This window comes from Notolabrus celidotus, chromosome 2 (assembly GCF_009762535.1).
Source record: "Notolabrus celidotus isolate fNotCel1 chromosome 2, fNotCel1.pri, whole genome shotgun sequence".
Classification (NCBI taxonomy): domain Eukaryota; kingdom Metazoa; phylum Chordata; class Actinopteri; order Labriformes; family Labridae; genus Notolabrus; species Notolabrus celidotus.
Window position 1 is genome coordinate 35,980,135 of NC_048273.1, and position 17,868 is coordinate 35,998,002.

A 17,868-nucleotide genomic window follows, 5' to 3' on the forward strand; every position below is an offset into this window, starting at 1 on the left:
TTTTGTTTCTCCAGACCACAGCAGAGATATTGTTCCTGGGTGGGCACGCTACCAGAGGCTCGAGTATTTCAGAGGAATACATTGATTTTGAATCGTGTAACTGTGATGAAATAATACAGAGGAATTAACTGTTGTGTATCTGATGTTCTGATTTTAACTACACCATTTAGATGTTCATTGTCTGAATACGAACACGGCAGAATCAAACAGGCTATATCTGTTCCTTAGATCATTTTTCATTCAGCTTTTTTGAGAATATAATTTTGCTTGTGGCTTGGTGGTCTTCTTGCGTCTGGCACTCACTCTGCTGTATTGTTAGCACACAAATGTATATGCCGTTGAGCTTAAAAAGGAACAGATCCCTGCAGTCCTTGTTCAACTGTTTGAACGACGTCAAGTTATGGCTGAGCCTAAACTTTCTGCACCTAAATGAGAAAAAGACTGAGGTCATTGTGTTTGGACAGCCCCAACAGCTTGATGGGAGCACTCTCAACCCTTTTGCAACAAATATTCACTCCTCTGTAAAGAGCCTTGGTGTTCATTTTGACAGTGCCTTCAAATTTGAAAAACAAATCTCTTCTGTGGTTCAGTCCAGCTTCTTCCAGCTGAGACTTACAGCTAAGGTAAAAGCCTATCTCCCTTCCAAAGATTTAGAGAGAGTGGTACATGCCTTTATTACTTCTAGGCTTGATTACTGTAATTCCTTGTATGTGGACGTCTATTCAGCGCCTGCAGCTTGTACAAAATGCGGCAGCTCGCCTCCTGACTGGCAGGAAAAAGAGGGAGCACATCACACCTGTGCTGCGTGCTCTCCACTGGCTCCCAGTCCGTCACAGGATTGATTTTGAAATTGCACTTTTAACATACAAGGCCCTAAATGGATTGGCATCATCCTACTTGGCCAATATCCTTAATGTTCAGCTCGAGCACTGAGGTAAAAAAAACAGCTGCTCCTGGATGTGCCTAAAACTCAGCTTAAAACCCGGGGGGACCGAGCCTTTGCAGCATCTGCCCCCAACCTCTGGAATGGCTTCGCACTCCAATTAAGTACGGCCCCCACTGATGAATGTTTTAAATCTTTGTTGAAGACCCATCTCATCTCTTTGGCCTTCTCCTTGTAAAGAGGACGTTCATATCCTGATTTGTTGTGTTGTTTATTATTGTTTGTCTTCATGTACTTTTTACTTTTTACCTTGTAAAGCACTTTGGCCAACACTGGTTGTTTTTACGTGTGCTATATAGATAAAGGGGACTTGACTTGACTTGATTTTTGTCCTGTATTTTCTGTAGGCAGCCTTTTGTTCAAAACAACCCCCCCCTTAGGACAAATGAACAAATCTTGAGTTTCGAATTTTAAATCTAAAGTATGGAAGTACAAATCTGGACTATTTTCAGGTAAATTAAAAAAAAAAGATACACTTTTAAGGTGCCATCTTTTGCTTAATAAGTTGCACAATGTAAGTCAAGTAAAGTCAAGTAAAAGTTCTTTATAAAGCACATTTAAAAACACAGCAGAAGCTGACCTAAGTGCTGTACGATGTGAAACCAAACCAATTAATTATTAAGAAAAAAGGATAGGAGCACATCCTGGATTCACAGCAAAATAGTTTTATGTAAGTTTGATATTAATAACAAGTTAAACTCATAGTCAATATTTGTAAATTATTAAATCAGGACACATCGGAGATCTGCTTGATTCCAAAGCATTTTAAAGTTGTTTTTAAGTTCTTACATGAGCACACATTGATAACTAAGGCATTTCAGCTGTGGCTGATGTTTTCTTGTTATTTTTACAAGGTAATTTCAGGATGGTTCAGCCTAACTTGGTGTTGAGTTGGTAAACTTTTGATGCATTACTCAAGAAAGCACCAGAAGAGTAAGTGCTCAAATCTTTTCTCCAGTGTCTGCTGTGAATGAGCAGTGACTGTGGGCAGACAGAGGAGAGTGATGATGACTGTAGTCCATTCAACTAAAGAAAAGGTGCAAATACAACTCAGCACTGCCTGTGAGGACATTGTTTGAATCTCTGTTTGAGTAAGGTCAAAAAAGTCACCTGCAGTTACCGCTCATCTCCACAGGTGGCACCAAAGAAAAGGAAACAGAAATCTCTTTGTGATTGTTACTTCATCAGAAAATTGGTTGTTTCTTATGAGGCATTACTTTGAAAAGAAACAGTTATGAAATAGACTTAACTTTCTGGGTTGTATAAAATACACTACCAGTCCAAAATTTGGACACACCTTCTCATTCAATGGTTTTTATTTATTTGAATTATTTTCAACATTGTAGATTAATACTGAAGACATCAAAACTATGAAATAATCTGCTTTTACCATAATCTGGATTACAACAGTAGTCAAATAGGGCTATCCATTGTGTACTAACCCTACCTCTGAACAACACAACTGATGGTCTCAAACACATTAAGAAGGCAAGTCATTCTACAAATGAACTCTTCACAAGGCTCATGTTCATTAGAAACCATTCCAGGAGACCACTTCATGAAGCAAACTGAGAGAATACCAAGAGTGTGCAAAGCTGTCATGAAGGAAAAAGGGGGGCTACTTTACAGAATCTAAAATATAAAACAGATTCTGATTTGTTTAACACTTTGTTGTTCATTCAATAATTCCATATATGTTCTTTCATAGTTTTGATGTCTTCAGTATTAATCTACAGTGTTTACAATAATTACAATAAATACAAACCCTTAAATGAGAAGGTGTTTCCAAACTTTTGACTGGTAGTGTACATGTTCAGCTTTATTAGCTTAAATGAGCCTTAACAGCTGCTCTTCACTGAAAAGCTGTGTTAATTTACATGTTATAGGTCCCAGGAATATACAGTGAGCTGATGTATTTGTAGGCAGTGATGATAGAAGGCCTCATATTTAATATTAAAGATTCGATTGAGTCATGCTGAGTCACTCTTCAGATGTAAATCCACCAGACCAGACTATTCTCATTTCGACCGGAGTCATTTGTTATCAGCGCAAAACACGAAATTAAAAACAGACAGGGAGAGACATTGTGTCAGTGCTTCTCTGATCACTAAGAGAGGAAATCTGAGCCTGATGAAGAGCTCAGGGCTGATGGGTGAGTCACGTTGTTGTAAGATGAGCTGAGCCTGAAAAGCTGAGGCTGAGCTGTTCTAAGATGGCCGCTGGTAGATAAAGACACCTGTGGGTAACAACATGGCCTTTAATCTTCATCTTTGCTTTAAAACAGGAGGAGGTAGAGACATGCTGTCCATCTATATATATACAAGCAATGGTTCACACTAATTGCAACTGATGTACTACTTATATATTTCAGTCCATGCTATCAATGTGAAAGGAAAATATTGTGTTTTCATCCAAAAGACACACTCTGTCCCAAAACATCTTCAGTGTAATGTAGGGCTTACTATAACAGCCCAAGCAACAGCATGAGCACAAGTACAGAAGGGGAGTCGAACGAGGCCTTCCAGCGACTTCCAGCTCTATTAGCACAACATGACACCCACACAGCTCAGATACAGTTTCACCTCTCACCCTCACTCTTACCTGGGTTTCTTGTCCTGTCTTTCAGCCATCATCAACCCCAAGCAGGCCAAAGACAACAAGAGCTTCAACTTTGATTACTCCTACTGGTCCCACACCACGGTAACTCTTTCTGCACCCCAACACTGCGACTTCACTTCAGAGAAACACACACCTTTACATGTTGTTGCTTGTTTTATGGAAAATTCAAGGCTAAAGTGGCTGATTTTGTATCTCTGTCCACAGCCCGAGGATGCCAACTATGCCTCTCAGATGCTGGTGTACAAAGACATCGGAGAGGAGATGCTGCTGCACGCCTTTGAGGGCTACAACGTCTGCATATTTGCTTACGGTCAGACGGGTGCTGGAAAGTCCTACACCATGATGGGGAAACAGGATGTCAAGGATCAACAAGGAATCATCCCCCTGGTAAAAACATGTTCAGATAATTTGATCAGTTCTAATCACAAATCTATAAAGTATGTTCAGGTTTCTAAGATGTGACAGTTTTAAATGTAACAATCTTTATTTATACCCTTCTAGCTGTGTGAAGATCTTTTTACAAAAATCAATGACAACATGGACAACAGCATGTCTTACTCTGTGGAGGTAAGCATCTTAGCCTGCTGTCATCTCTCTGCTCCTAATGTTTATGTTTATTGTATGAAAAGAACAATTAAAACAAGTTCACTTATAAATAATAGTGCAGTATACCTAAACCTGGGATGTGCTTAAAGTGTCCACTCTAATATTTTGAATTTGTGCAGGTAAGCTACATGGAAATCTACTGTGAGCGTGTGCGGGACTTACTGAATCCTAAAAACAAAGGGAACCTCCGTGTACGAGAGCATCCTCTGATGGGACCTTATGTGGAGGATCTGTCTAAGCTGGCTGTCACCTCCTACAACGACATCTCAGACCTGATGGACTCTGGAAACAAGGCCAGGTAGTGCAGTTGTTAATGTTTAACCTTTGATTTGATTTGATGTCTTTATTTGGATCATGTAAAAGTAAAATAGAAGAAACAGTTATACAAAAAAAAAACATATCAATCAGTTCCATTAGCAAGCACTGAAACATTTGACTTTACATGTGCAAAAAGGAGTAGGAAGAAGTTAAAACTTATCTAATCCTACCCCTCTATTCACTATTTTCTGGCATTATACTAGACCATTCCCACAAAACAAATCTTCATATCCTATCTTCATATTTACATCTACAATCAAACGTAAACCCCTCCTGATTATCAATACTTTTCTTCCTATTTGTACCTCATGAAAAGTATTTCTTTAGGTACAAGAAATAATTTTCATTATAAATTTCATTACCTTCAATCTATTGTTTTAATAGGACTGGATATTTGCTCTATTCCTGTCTGAAAACCAATCAATGAACCGGCACTACAGTTTGCAACAATATCTGAAGACAAACCTTAAAAATCATACGTGGAAACCAAAAAAAAAAAAAGTACTACTGCATGATTGACCCAAAATTCAGTTGAATTACAAACAAAATCAGACCCCAAGTAGCAACAAAGGATATATTCTAAAAACAATGCACCATGAAAAAGAAGTTAAAACCAATAGACCCTTGAAAACAACAAAACAAGCAGAAGTAGCAATAAACAGAGAACAAGTATCAGCTAGTTTTATAGTCTCTGCTGTGGAGTTTCATAGACTAAGCTCATAACAGGGATGTGTGCAGCTAAACCGTTGTCCCCCTATTACTGCAGGCTTGAAATGTTCATCATATGTTGTGTTTAATCTGAAGTGTAGACACCCACCACTAGTTGGGGCTGTAGCTCCAGTTAATGGAAGGAGGACCTAAGGCTGGTGGCGCTAGCTTTGCTAACACTAGCCACACACACTAAACCAATTTGGCATAGTTTGGACTCTGTGATCGAGTGTTTAGTTGAATTGTGCTCAACTTTGACAATTTTTTAGTCAAATGGATTTTAAATTCCTGTTTAAATGACTGGGTTATAATTTGCTTTAGATCACTCCAAGTTCATAAAGGCCGGTTTCTTGAATTGTCACATTTAGAAATCATTTATCCAACCAAAGACATAAGATTTCATCTCATCAGGAGATAATTTGAGTTGGGTATCTCTCCTGAAGATTACAATACGCATAAACAAACTTAATATTGTTGGTCTATTTTACCATAGAGCCCCTTCTCCTTTCTTTACTTTTGTGCTAAAGTTATCCCACTTTAAGATCAGAAGTCATTAACAAAATAACAAGGTACCTATTGATTAATCCACTACGTCAGATTATCATTCAGTTACACAAAGATCAAACCAGGCCTGATTTAGCTCAGCTTAAAGCTTTAGAGTGTTTCATGTTAAATAAATAAGGATCAGGATCCCACAGCTCAGATCCTTATTCCTGCTGATTCCTCTCTGTCTGTATTCACCTTTGTCTTCTGTAAGGCTCAGTCATTCTGTTTGGTTGCTTATGTAAACTTAGTTCTGGGTTTTTCACCCTGTTGGCAGTGTTCTTAGTTTTCTTATAGATGAAAGTGACAAGCAGACCCCCCACAAGCAGCACATCGTCGATGCAGAAAAGAATTATCTTCGCCTCCAGGGTTGGCAGGACTTCATGGGGCTCTGTCACTATCTTCCTCATCCTCTTTGCAAATACGCACAGCAAACAAAAGACTCGGAGAAGGAACTAATGATGAATGTAATCTCTGTCTCTGCAGGACTGTGGCTGCCACCAACATGAACGAGACAAGCAGTCGTTCGCACGCCGTGTTCAACATCATATTCACTCAGAAACGCCACGATGCTGAGAGTGATAACACCTCTGAGAAGGTAGAGTCTTATCACATCCTCAGTTAACTGAATTAACATCGAGCTATTATCCCCGCTCATCTGTGAGCCGACTCATTACACTGATTTCAGTCTGGTGGTAAATTGGAAATCAATGACTGCTTGAAGGTCATCGTGTGATGAAAATCAGTGTGAGAGAAGAAGCCCTTCACTTGTTATATGTTACAGGTGTCTACTTTACACTGTGAAAAATGTGATGCAGAACCAGAGTCATGTTGGACAGCCATCTGCCTCGACCGTGATGGGGTTGGAAAGAGGGATAGAGGGAGATTGACAGAGACAAATAATAACATAAACTACACATTCAAACTCACAAATACAGTACAGATAATGATGGTGAAAGTAATGCTGATAGACTGATCTTAATGCTTAATGCAGTTAAGGACATGTCTCATGTTAGCATTTATGAATTCAATGTTGTTAATAAGGGAAGGAAAGAAGTGTAAGCTTTAGCATTTGGAGTCGGACATTTCTGATTTACAAAGAAAGACAGCTGCTAAAACTCTTCATTTCAGCTCTTGAACGAATTTATTTGTGAACTCCCCTTTGCTTGTTTTAGATATCGTCATCCTATTAAAATAATGGCCTATGTCATTTTTTTGAGTTTTTAGGAAAACACAAAAAATCTTACCCAAATGCAGAGCATATGATATTTATTATCAATCAAAAAGGCCTTGACAGTGGATGACTGTTGACATACATAGAACGCTTTGTGTCAATTATGTAACATTAAAAAATAAAGTGACTTAGGCCAATTTTAGAACATTCTAGTGTGACTTAGGCAACTTTAAACCTGGCTTAAACTGCCCTTTCATCCCATAGTGCAAACTCAAAACTGAAATGACCCTGAGTTAAATTAAACAAATGTCAGGTCAATCAAATTGGTCAGGAGGCAGTTCCTTTCCTCACTTCTCCAGGTCTTCCTCCAGTTTGGACAACTTTTTAAAACCTGACTATTAACTGTCCTTTAATTCCATAAAGCAAACTGAAATGTAAATAACTCTAACCTAAATTGAACAAATGTCAAGTCGATAGTAAACCTTATCACTCAGCGGAAGAAACTGATTCAAGAATCATGTTTAGAGCTTCTTCTGCTCTATAGATTCTGCTGCTTCTTGAGGCAGCTGCCAACATGAAAGCTTGTTAAATTGCCCAAGTCAGACATTTTATCCTAAAGAACAAAAATGTTGTCTTAGGACAAGAATAAAAAGGCCTAAGTCACCCTCTTGACATAGGCCATTGTCCTATAAAGAGCATAATCCTTTCAACTAAGGATTAAGGTGATTTCACCAGAGGTGGCCAGAATCATCAAGAGATGATTTAGGCCCAAAACAATTTTTTGTCAAAAAATGACTTAGGCTTTTATTTTAATAGGGTGACGATACATTAATTTCTTTGAATGGTTCATTTTCCAATAAAGACAGCGAAAACTACATCCACAGCCAAAAGTGACATGACTCCAGAGTTCTTCACAGAGGCTGTAAGATGGAATTCTGTCACTAATCTTTGTGTTTCCATGACTTTTTGTTCTAGGTTAGCAAAATAAGTTTGGTAGATTTGGCCGGCAGTGAGAGGGCAGATTCGACTGGAGCTAAAGGCACCAGACTCAAGGTGAGATACTTATTTTACTGACATTTAGAAATTAAACACATACTGTACATAAATCACAAATATGCCTGGCAACATGGATATAATCACTATGATTACATCTTCACAATGTGAATATCATTCTCTGCATGTCACAGGAAGGAGCAAACATCAACAAATCTCTAACCACACTGGGGAAAGTCATCTCTGCTCTTGCAGAAGTGGTACGTATCATAACCTGTATGAGGTAAACTGTAAGATTTCATTTGGGATTCAACATGTAATTGTAATGTCTCCTTTGTTTTAGGACTCGGGGTCAAATAAGGTAAAAACTTGAATTATTTTTTCATTCATTCGATATTGTTTTTTTTAACCTGGAGGCCAATAAATACATCTCTGTCTGATTTTGCATTTATTTTGGTACACAGAATAAAAAGAAGAAGAAAGTGGAAAGCCACATCCCCTATAGAGATTCAGTCTTGACCTGGCTGCTCAGAGAAAATCTGGGTTTGTACTCTTCATTTCTGATGCTGGTGTTTCTTGCGATCTTGTCTTTGTGACAAACTGAAACCTGAGCGTGTTTCCTTCTTCTTCCTTTCAGGGGGTAATTCTCGTACTGCGATGGTAGCTGCACTCAGTCCAGCAGACATCAACTATGATGAGACCCTCAGCACACTCAGGTAGAGAGCATAAAACATATTTTTCGATGCGTCTTTTTCCTCCCACACAGCTGCTGAATGTGCCTCTGAAGGACACTAATGAGACAAAGTGTTGCATAATACCCTCAGTCTCCCTCAGGGACATGCATCAGTTTCACACTTCAAACACCCTCCATGAGCTGCAGTGCCAGACTGCAGAATCCTGTAGATGTGTAAATGTGTGTTTTCTTTCAAGTCTTTCCCCTCATACCTGTGTTAAAATGCTTAATGATGCTTCCTTTACACTCACAGGTACGCAGACAGAGCCAAACAGATTCGCTGTAACGCCGTGATCAATGAGGATCCCAACAACCGATTAGTGCGGGAGCTGAAGGAGGAGGTGTCCCGTCTGAAAGAGCTCCTCTACGCCCAGGGCCTGGGTGACATCATTGAGAGTAAGGAGTCATTTATTGGATTTATGTGACCATTAGTGCTATCTCCAGACTTAATTTATAAAGCTTGTAATGCCTTTTTTTTAGGGTGAACACTATTCTCAATGACACATTGTCAGCCCACGCAGCTCCCCTCACAGGCACTGCACTTTAGCTCTCCTCCGTGCTCACAGACCTGTGTGCTGATGTTCGTTTAGACAACACAAACACAAACACAAAGACCAAGCCCAGAGAAATCAATTGAAAGGCATGAATGGAGATGAAGAGGTACCGATTTTCTTCAGACTGCAGTGAGACCAGAACTGACAAAGTGAAGCTAACTCCCCTGAAATCATACAAAACTGGAAATAGAGAGGTTTCAAGCTTCAGCTTATGAAGGTAGCATGTCAAGCTAGCTAAGATGAGATCAACACGCTCAAGCTGAATTAGTCACAGTCTGTGTCAGGGTTACATGAAAACTCAAGAAATATGGGGTTTTTTTTAAAGCGGAGCAGCTCTTTAAAAGGGACTGTGAGGAGTTTTGAGTCTGAAATAGTCTCTCTCTCTCTCATACTTATGACTCCTCATGACCTACAGAGTGAAATGAGATTATCAGGCACAAGATTGGTTACTTCTTTTGAGTGATCACTCACCAGGGAGTGGTTATGTTTGGAACTCTGCTGGCAAAGTTTGACAGATATTAAGATGAGGACTGTATGAAAGGAAGTTATTAATCGATTTAAAATCAAATTCAGAGGAGTAGCCGGCTTGTAATAAGGGGGTCATCCCTATGTTCCCAAAGCCCAGCGGTCCCACATTTCTTTTTTTTTAAATTCTTTATTTTTGTAATTGGACAGCAGTTTGTTATACAGAGCATTGACATATAAAAGAGAGAATTATGTTCACTTCCTCTGCAGTCCTCCATTTTTAAAGATTATTAAAACTAAATACAACCTGGGGGAGACAATATGTATACATTAGAGTGAGCCAGAAGAATTTCAGGGAGAGATAAGTGACAGAAAATCACATTAAAATAACAGAAAACAAAAAAACATCTAATTAGCTAAGACAAGACGGCATCACCGGTTCCTTGAATGGTTTCATTCACATAATCTGTCTGTAGGGGTTTTACATACTCCACTTGGTCCAGAGTTGAATAAGTACATCCTTCTGAAGTCGTAAACAGAAAGTAAGAAAGTTTCCATAACATAAACATAATTTACTATTTTAATCCACTCCTGTACTGTGGGAGGTTCAGGAAGCAACCAGCACCTCGTCATGGCTTTTTTACAAGCACAACTCAATATGGCAAACAGGTATTTATCAACAGGCCTAGCCTGAAAATCTACATCTCCTAAAAACAATGCAGTAAATTGTAGGGGCAGATCAATATTAAATATAGTTTTCAATATTCTATTGAACTCATGTTCCCACATTTCAAGGACATTTTCCAAATTAGGTCTTGTGCTCCTACATTTCCCTTTAATTTAAGCCCGATCCTCCCACAAGATTTTTTGAAAGCACCAGATTTAGCTAAAATCTGCATTCCATCTGTAGTCCATTGCTTCTGGATAATAGGTTGGGTGTCATTGGCTACCAAATTGGGAGAAAGGGGGATAAAATCTGATACAGATTTATGAAAACAGAACTGTGGGAACATAGAGCCTAATTTGAAAAACATTTTAGAAATATGGGAACATAGGCATGCTCCTGTAATAAGGATTACTTATGTTGATGTTTGAGAGGCAGGGTATCAAGAAGATATCAGACACTATGTTGATAACTTGATTCCATAACTTTGCTGTGTCTCTTTCTCTCTCTTATTCATTCTCTGTTCTCTCTCCTCCCAGCATATCGAGCGACTGGTGCTGAGATCGAGGGTTTGAAACGTGTGTTTTCTGCCTCTTGCTTTTGCTCTTGTGGCAGCAGCTTAGCATCAGCAGCGCTCACTGTGACAGTGAAAAGTAGCTTTTCTGTGTTTTTTTTTCTTTTCTCTGCAGCATCAGCATGTCTTAGAGAAGATATCAGAATGTTTTTTGGCACTTTGCACTAGAACACAAGTTCATACCTGCCAACGTTTAGGGTTGAGGATGCAGGAGTCATTTTGGCTGAGTGTCGCGACTGGAAACTAAATGAAAAAGTAAACCCATGACGCATTGAGCAGCACTTAAAATGACTACCACAGAGCTATCCTGTTGGAAACTGTTCAGAGAACTCTGCTTAAATTTGCATGTGTTTAAAGAGTGTGGTCTAGCTTTTTTAAACGGTCATGACATCTTACATAAAGCTTGGCCGAACCCTGATTTTTTTTTGCATTCATGAACTCTCACTATTGATCTGTGACAGTCCAGGAAAAAAATTGATGTCAAACAAAGGACTTTCATCCAGGAGACTGTTGCTAGTGTCCTGTGTGAAACCTTTTCATGATTTCTTTATTTTGGGGCTTTCATGTCTTTATATTGAGACGATAGGACACTACGCAGAAAAGGAAATTGGGGGAGGGAGTGGGAAGTGACATGTGGTGAAGGGCTGCAGGTTGGAATCAGTGTGAATCGATATTAGTGATTATTCACAATGAAGTTTGAGGGCTAATTAAGCAGGTGGGAGCTAAGAGTAACATGTGAAAAATGGTTTTGTTGGCAGGTTATCCAGAAGTTAATGTGTTAATGTGTTATAAAGCAGCTTGTAGTCTAGGGTCTGACGAGGATCTTCCATAGAGTGTATAAATAATGGGCATAGTTTCCGTGATGTCACCAAGCGGCAATCTCCAGCCTCAAAATATGAAGCCCATGCGGAAGTGTTATAAACTGCAATTCATGGAGAATCCACTTGAGGCTGGCTGCAGAAACACCAGAAACCACATACACACCCATTCAAAGAAGACGATCTTTACAGCAGAAATGAACATCTTTACAGCCTGGTTCAAAAACGGCTTGGCTCTTCGTAGCTCATCTCTCTATTGGCACGCTGTACAGGGGTGAATTTTTTAAGATATTAAGATTATGAGCTTTTGCCCAAATAAGGACATGACTGACTTGACTCCCGGATGGGAACACATAGCTGTTGGCTAGGAGGCTCAAACCCCGCCTCTTTACGTCACACTATGCCTGGTTGAGTTCAGCATTTCCAATATGGCTGCCGCTGCCGATTGGCTTCAAAAAAGCGCTCAGGAACATATGGGTGACGTCATGGTTAACCACGTCCATTATTTATACAGTCTATGGACATCACCCATCTGTTTCTGAAGTGCTATTTTGAAGCCAATCGTCGTCGGCAGCCATATTGGAAATGTTGAACTCAACATAACTACTGTTGAGCGATTGTGAGGTAAAGAGGCGGGCTTTGAGCCTCCTCGCCAACCGCTACAGTTTTCCTGCCTGTCAATCAAGTCAGCTGTGCCACTCGTAATGGAAAACTCGTAATCTAAATATCTTCTATATTGCTGCGTTATGAAAAAATTCACCCCCATACAGTGTGTGCCGATCAACAAATGAGCTATCCACACTACACTCATTTTTTGAACCAGGCATGTTTATTTCTGCTGTAAAGATAAAAAGCTTTTTTGAATGGGTGTGTATGTGGTTTCCGGTTCTTCAGGAGCCAGCCTCAAGCGGACACTCAATGAACTGCAGTATTTAACACTTCTGCATCGGCTTCAGTTCTCGCAGTCGGAGGTTGCCGCTTGGGATCTTGAAGCTTTGTTGCGTGTCATGCTGCTGTAGAGATCTGAGTTTGGCTTTGTGCTTTAGCTGTGGCTGAGCTTATATGTTCATGAAGCATAAAGGCAACACAGAGCAACACAATACGAAATGTTATACAGCATAATAAAATATGTTATGAAACTCTACTTTCACCATTCCCCCGGCAGCCTCAGTCCCCTCCTGTTGGTTTCCATAACAGAAAAACATTAAATGACAATGCAGCCTTCTGTCAAACTGAGAGTATAATCAGTTGCATAATATTGGATTCATATAACTTTTACTGTATTTCTACAACACATGGTTTTATTAACTGCACTGGGAAGTCAATATTATGTGATCCATCTTGGCAGGGAACAGCCTGTCCAGATGGATGGGTGTGATACACTTTCCCAATTTATTGCTCTGTGTTGCCATAGCAGCAGCTGCAGGGTTGATATTTTTCATTTTGTCGAATCTATGAAGGCCGCCACCGTGCCAAGATAAAACACTCCACAGACGACGGGGGACTTGAGGTAAAATCAGGTTATGCTAGGTTACTTTATTTGTACCTGCGAGGGGATTTATTTTACAGTAAGCGAGGGAGTCAAAAACAATCAGCTGCACAAGATAGACCCAGTAAACATTATAGAGAGTGAGGACAGCAGTAGAGACTAACAGGGGGTAACCACCAGTGGAAACAGCTTATAAAGTATACCATCAGTTAAAACAAGGTCAATGAAGAGTCAGTAAATGATGACAGAATTTGTTTGTACAACATTGATGGTGACTTGTTGCTCTCACTGAGCACAGCTGGGTCAAAGACTTGTTTGCACCGCTTGGTTTTACAGGCTGGTACTGGATACTGTCAACACATCCAGGGGCGTGTCCAGACTTTTTGGGCTGGGATGATGACCCATCTAGGGCACTGACTCATGCAAGGGTGCACACACACCCATGAATGAATGGCATTTCTGCACCCTCTCTGTTTCCACTGAATCTGCTTTAACTAACATTTAAATCTCATACAGATGTTATGTTCATGCATATAACTTTGAAAATGAACATAACAGAGTCGCAACATTTTTATCTGTTAAGCTTAGTTATTGGTGGACTCCAAAAGAGCATTAAAGTAGCAGTAAGCAACATGAACATCCCAACAAAAGAATCGTCCCTGCTAAGCCCCTCCCACCAAATGTTGCACCAAACCATAGACTGTATAAATAATGGACGTAGTATCCGTGACGTCACCCATCTGTTTCTGAAGCACTGTTTTGAGGCCAATCGGCGGCGGGAGCCATATTGGAAATGTTGAACTGAACCAAACTGCAGTAGAGCAAATGAGAGGCGGGCTTTGAGCCTCCTGGCCAACAGCTACAGTGTTCCCGCCTGTCGATCAAGTCAGCTGTGCCTCTTGAAATGGTAAACTCGTAATCTTAATATCTTGGAAATTGCCGCGTTATGAAAAAATTCACTCCCCGTTCAGTCAATAGAGAAATGAGCTATCCAGACTGCATTCGTCTTTTGAACCAGGCTGTAAACATGTTTATTTCTGCTGTAGAGATCCCCCCCTAAGTTTCTGCGTGTGGCTTCCTGCTGCATCCTGCCAGCCTCAAGCGGACACTCGATGTAATGCAGTTTTTAACACTTCCACATTGGCCTCAATTCTCACAGTTGGAGGTTTCTGCTTTCACCAAACATTCACACCAAGAGTTGTCAAGTGAACTGTCTATTCCACTCAGCTATTCATGTCAGATTCAGAGGACAATAGTTCAAAAGAAGCAACTGGTGTGTGCTGCTCAGCCGCAGTGAGGGAAACATGTCACGTAGAGGGCCTGATGATGCAAGTTTGATGGAAGCTGTGATTGGCTAGTTACAAGCAAGCTAACTCTGATTGGTGGTTTGATTCAGACTGGACTAGTTTAAAAAAAAAAGATCTCAATACAGAGGGGCGGGCTCTCATAGATCAGAGACATGCAATGATCAAACTTATCATTTTAACAACATGTGTAATGAAATCATGTTGCCTCCTGCCACTTTAAGAGCGTCTCTCTGCTTTCAGATTTTCTGCTTAATTGAGTTCTGTGTTCCTGATGTTCTCTGCAGGAAATCTGTCCCAATTACGATGAGTCATTATGTCTTTTCAAAAAGCCTCCCCCCTAGCTTAAGTATTTTACTTTAGCACATAAAGACTGATTTGGATGAATATGTTTGAGTTCAAGTGAGCATTAGAGTCCCCGTCTCTCATAGCATTCTTATTTTAGCAGCAGAATAAGATGATTTGAGTATGACAGTGTTCTTCTGTTTGAATGTTCTTGCCTATGATGCTCTGCTTTAGGTTTTTTATATGATAGCTGCCTTTTCTTTGGTCATGGCTCGATGGTCTTCTTATTGCATCCTTTAAGTTTCTGCGCGAGGCTTCCTGCTGCTTCTGCCGCTCTTGCTTTTCAAACAAGCAAATTTCTCTTTGTGACTTTTGTGGGAGTTGTTTCAGGCCACATATCTTCTTTCTTGTTCTTTCCTACTCTCCCTTTCTCTTCTCTTCCTTATCCGTTCGCATCTCTCCCTTTTATTTGTTCCTTATTATTGATTTCCCCAACCCTTCTTCCTGTACACACACACACATCCTGTGCTCCCTCCTGCCCTGTTCGACAGACGTATCCGATTACAAGAACAATAACAATAAAGGCCAAGCAGTGAATCAAAGGGATGATCTCTCCACAGTGACCAATGCAATGACGGGGATGAGTCCCTCTCCGTCTCTCTCAGCCCTGTCCAGCCGAGTCGGATCCATCGCCAGCCTGCACGACCGCATCATGTTCAGCCCTGGCAGCGAGGAGGCCATCGAGAGGCTGAAGGTGAATTCTGGATAACATTACTGGGCAGTTTATCACAAAACACACACTGACAGCATAATAGTACAGCGTGAACATATCAGATATCCAAATGCTCATCGGCTGCATATTGTCAAATCATGGGCAGTTTTTGTGCCAATAATCTTCTGCTCGGTTTAACAGAAAGTCTGGACATATTCTGTTTTTGTGCTATCTCATGCAAACAAAGTAATTTGTCTGTTTGTCAATACTATCTGACTTCCACAGGCTCTGTCATTTTTCTTCACTGAAGTTTTTGACTAGATAATTAATTATACAGGGATGACATAAAGTGATGAGGAAGACAAAAGCAACAATCCAGGGAGAATGTTTTCATGGTCAATGCCTCTAAAGTTTCATTTTTATACAAGGTTTGAAAGTACTTTTTACAACACATGCACACTGCAGTGTCTGACAGACCTCATACAAACAGGTGAACGGCGTATTGATTGAGGGCCAGTTTTCAGTCTTGTGTTTGGTGCTCTCATGAGTATTTTTAGCCCAGTCTCCACCAAAAAGCCTCCAGAACTTCTTGTCCCCAGAGTTACTTTTCAAAGAACTTAAAGTCTTATCTTCTTTCCTCTCCTTGAAAGACTTGAGGACAGTGTTTATTAGTCGGCTGATGTGTTAAAAAAGTGATAGCTGCTTGCAAAGATTAACTCAGGTTACACTCATGCAGTTATCAATAAAATAGTTACAGCTACATAAGGGCCTGTGTCCACTAACAGCTTTGTTTGCGGTTGCAGTGCATGTTTTCTGTACTAAATCAGTCCAGTTTAGTGTTTTTAACACACCTGTCTTTGTCACTTCTCTTTCACTGACCAATTCAAATCAAGAAAGGGCTGAACTTCTAATATCAAATCCATAAACAACAGTGGCAGAGGAGAAACTAAAGGCTGATTTATACTTCTGCATCTCCCCTACGCAGAAGGGGTTGATGCGGACATGAGCACCACATGCTTGTGATTCGATGTGTCCGTGACGCGCAGCAATACTCCGCCGAAACACTTGAGGGTAGAATGGTCGCCTGCTTCCGGTCCCGCTACGATCTCTGTTTACTTTTCCACAGAGTTTCAGAGCGTGTTCTGTTAATCTACAGCTGATACATGTTGCTGTTTATCATACAGACATGATTACATGAAGAATAGAGAGGAGGAGATGGAATACACGGCCGATGAGCTGGGATCCAGGAAGTGATAAATGTGGGAAACACAATGCCTCCGAGCGGACCAATCACAGGGCTTGTTGATTCTACACGTAGTTACATTTTGGAGGAGGTGCACGTCAGCTACATGCGTAGGCCTCTGCGTAGCTACGGGAGCTACGCGGCCCCCCGGCGTAAGCTACGCCGTTGATTCGACGCAGAAGTATAAGTTTATGTTATGTCGTGACTTTCATTGAATAATAGCAAATATGAAATGAACAGAGCATTTTAAAACTGACTTAAAGCTAGGGTTGGTAGTCATGGAAAGCTAGCATGAATTTGAATGTAGCATTTCCTCTTTTTTAATAAAACAAAATACATATGAAGTAATAACAAAAACAAACAAACAAAAATAAAAAAAACAACCTGATAATAGGATGTCGTTAACACATCCAGTGAGAATTTACACATTTACTTTTTTCAGTCATATAAGTCAACTGGCACTTCTTTAAAATTGCACTTTAGGGAACAGCCATATAAGCCAAGAGACAGGACCAGAACAAAAATAAATAAATAATATAAATAAAGTAAATAAAATACAATGAGATTAATATAATAAAATAAGAATTGTGATAATAAGACCATTCCTTTTTTCACTGAAGTTGTGGTTGCCAGCAGTGGACACAGGCCTTAACTGAATTGTTTTAAATCATTCTAACATCACCTGAGTCATGTTTAAGAACTTTTCCTCCCTCTTGTAACTGATGTAAGATTTTCTGTTTTTAAATAACAGATGTATAGTTTGAAAGGAGCAACTACTACTCCCTCAGAGCATTGAACATATTAAAATAAAGCACAAACATGAGTATCACTTTCAACGTATATGCCAGAATGTACTCAGTTAAAATGTTAATGCTTTACTTTATCAGAGCACCCTTTAGTTAAAATGCCCCTAATGCTAGTAGGATCATGTGCTGTATGTTGAAGTGAGTCACAATAACCAAAAATGCATGCAAACATCTCAGTCTGTCACTGAAACATAGATTTTAAGTGTGTTTTTGATACAATGAGGAGGAACAAGACGAAGAGCATCAAGCTGCTGCTGAGAGATAACATACTGTATGTTAGCTCAATCAAATCAGGGTCAGACTTTTCAAAAAAATAA

The 17,868-nt window shown here is 40.0% G+C and overlaps 1 protein-coding gene across 1 annotated transcript in view; it reads left to right on the forward strand.

The window, feature by feature from the left end:
* The window catches only part of kif1aa (kinesin family member 1Aa), a 73,955-nt gene that overhangs the window by 19,189 nt on the left and 36,898 nt on the right, over positions 1–17,868 (forward strand). Inside the window, exons 3-14 of the mRNA XM_034673425.1 lie at positions 3,570–3,643; positions 3,767–3,949; positions 4,064–4,129; positions 4,288–4,466; positions 6,224–6,335; positions 7,887–7,964; positions 8,099–8,164; positions 8,248–8,265; positions 8,369–8,447; positions 8,542–8,620; positions 8,891–9,033; positions 15,411–15,544. Of these exons, the coding sequence (XP_034529316.1) occupies positions 3,570–3,643; positions 3,767–3,949; positions 4,064–4,129; positions 4,288–4,466; positions 6,224–6,335; positions 7,887–7,964; positions 8,099–8,164; positions 8,248–8,265; positions 8,369–8,447; positions 8,542–8,620; positions 8,891–9,033; positions 15,411–15,544 (1,211 nt within the window). The remainder of the gene's footprint in view (positions 1–3,569; positions 3,644–3,766; positions 3,950–4,063; positions 4,130–4,287; positions 4,467–6,223; positions 6,336–7,886; positions 7,965–8,098; positions 8,165–8,247; positions 8,266–8,368; positions 8,448–8,541; positions 8,621–8,890; positions 9,034–15,410; positions 15,545–17,868) is intronic.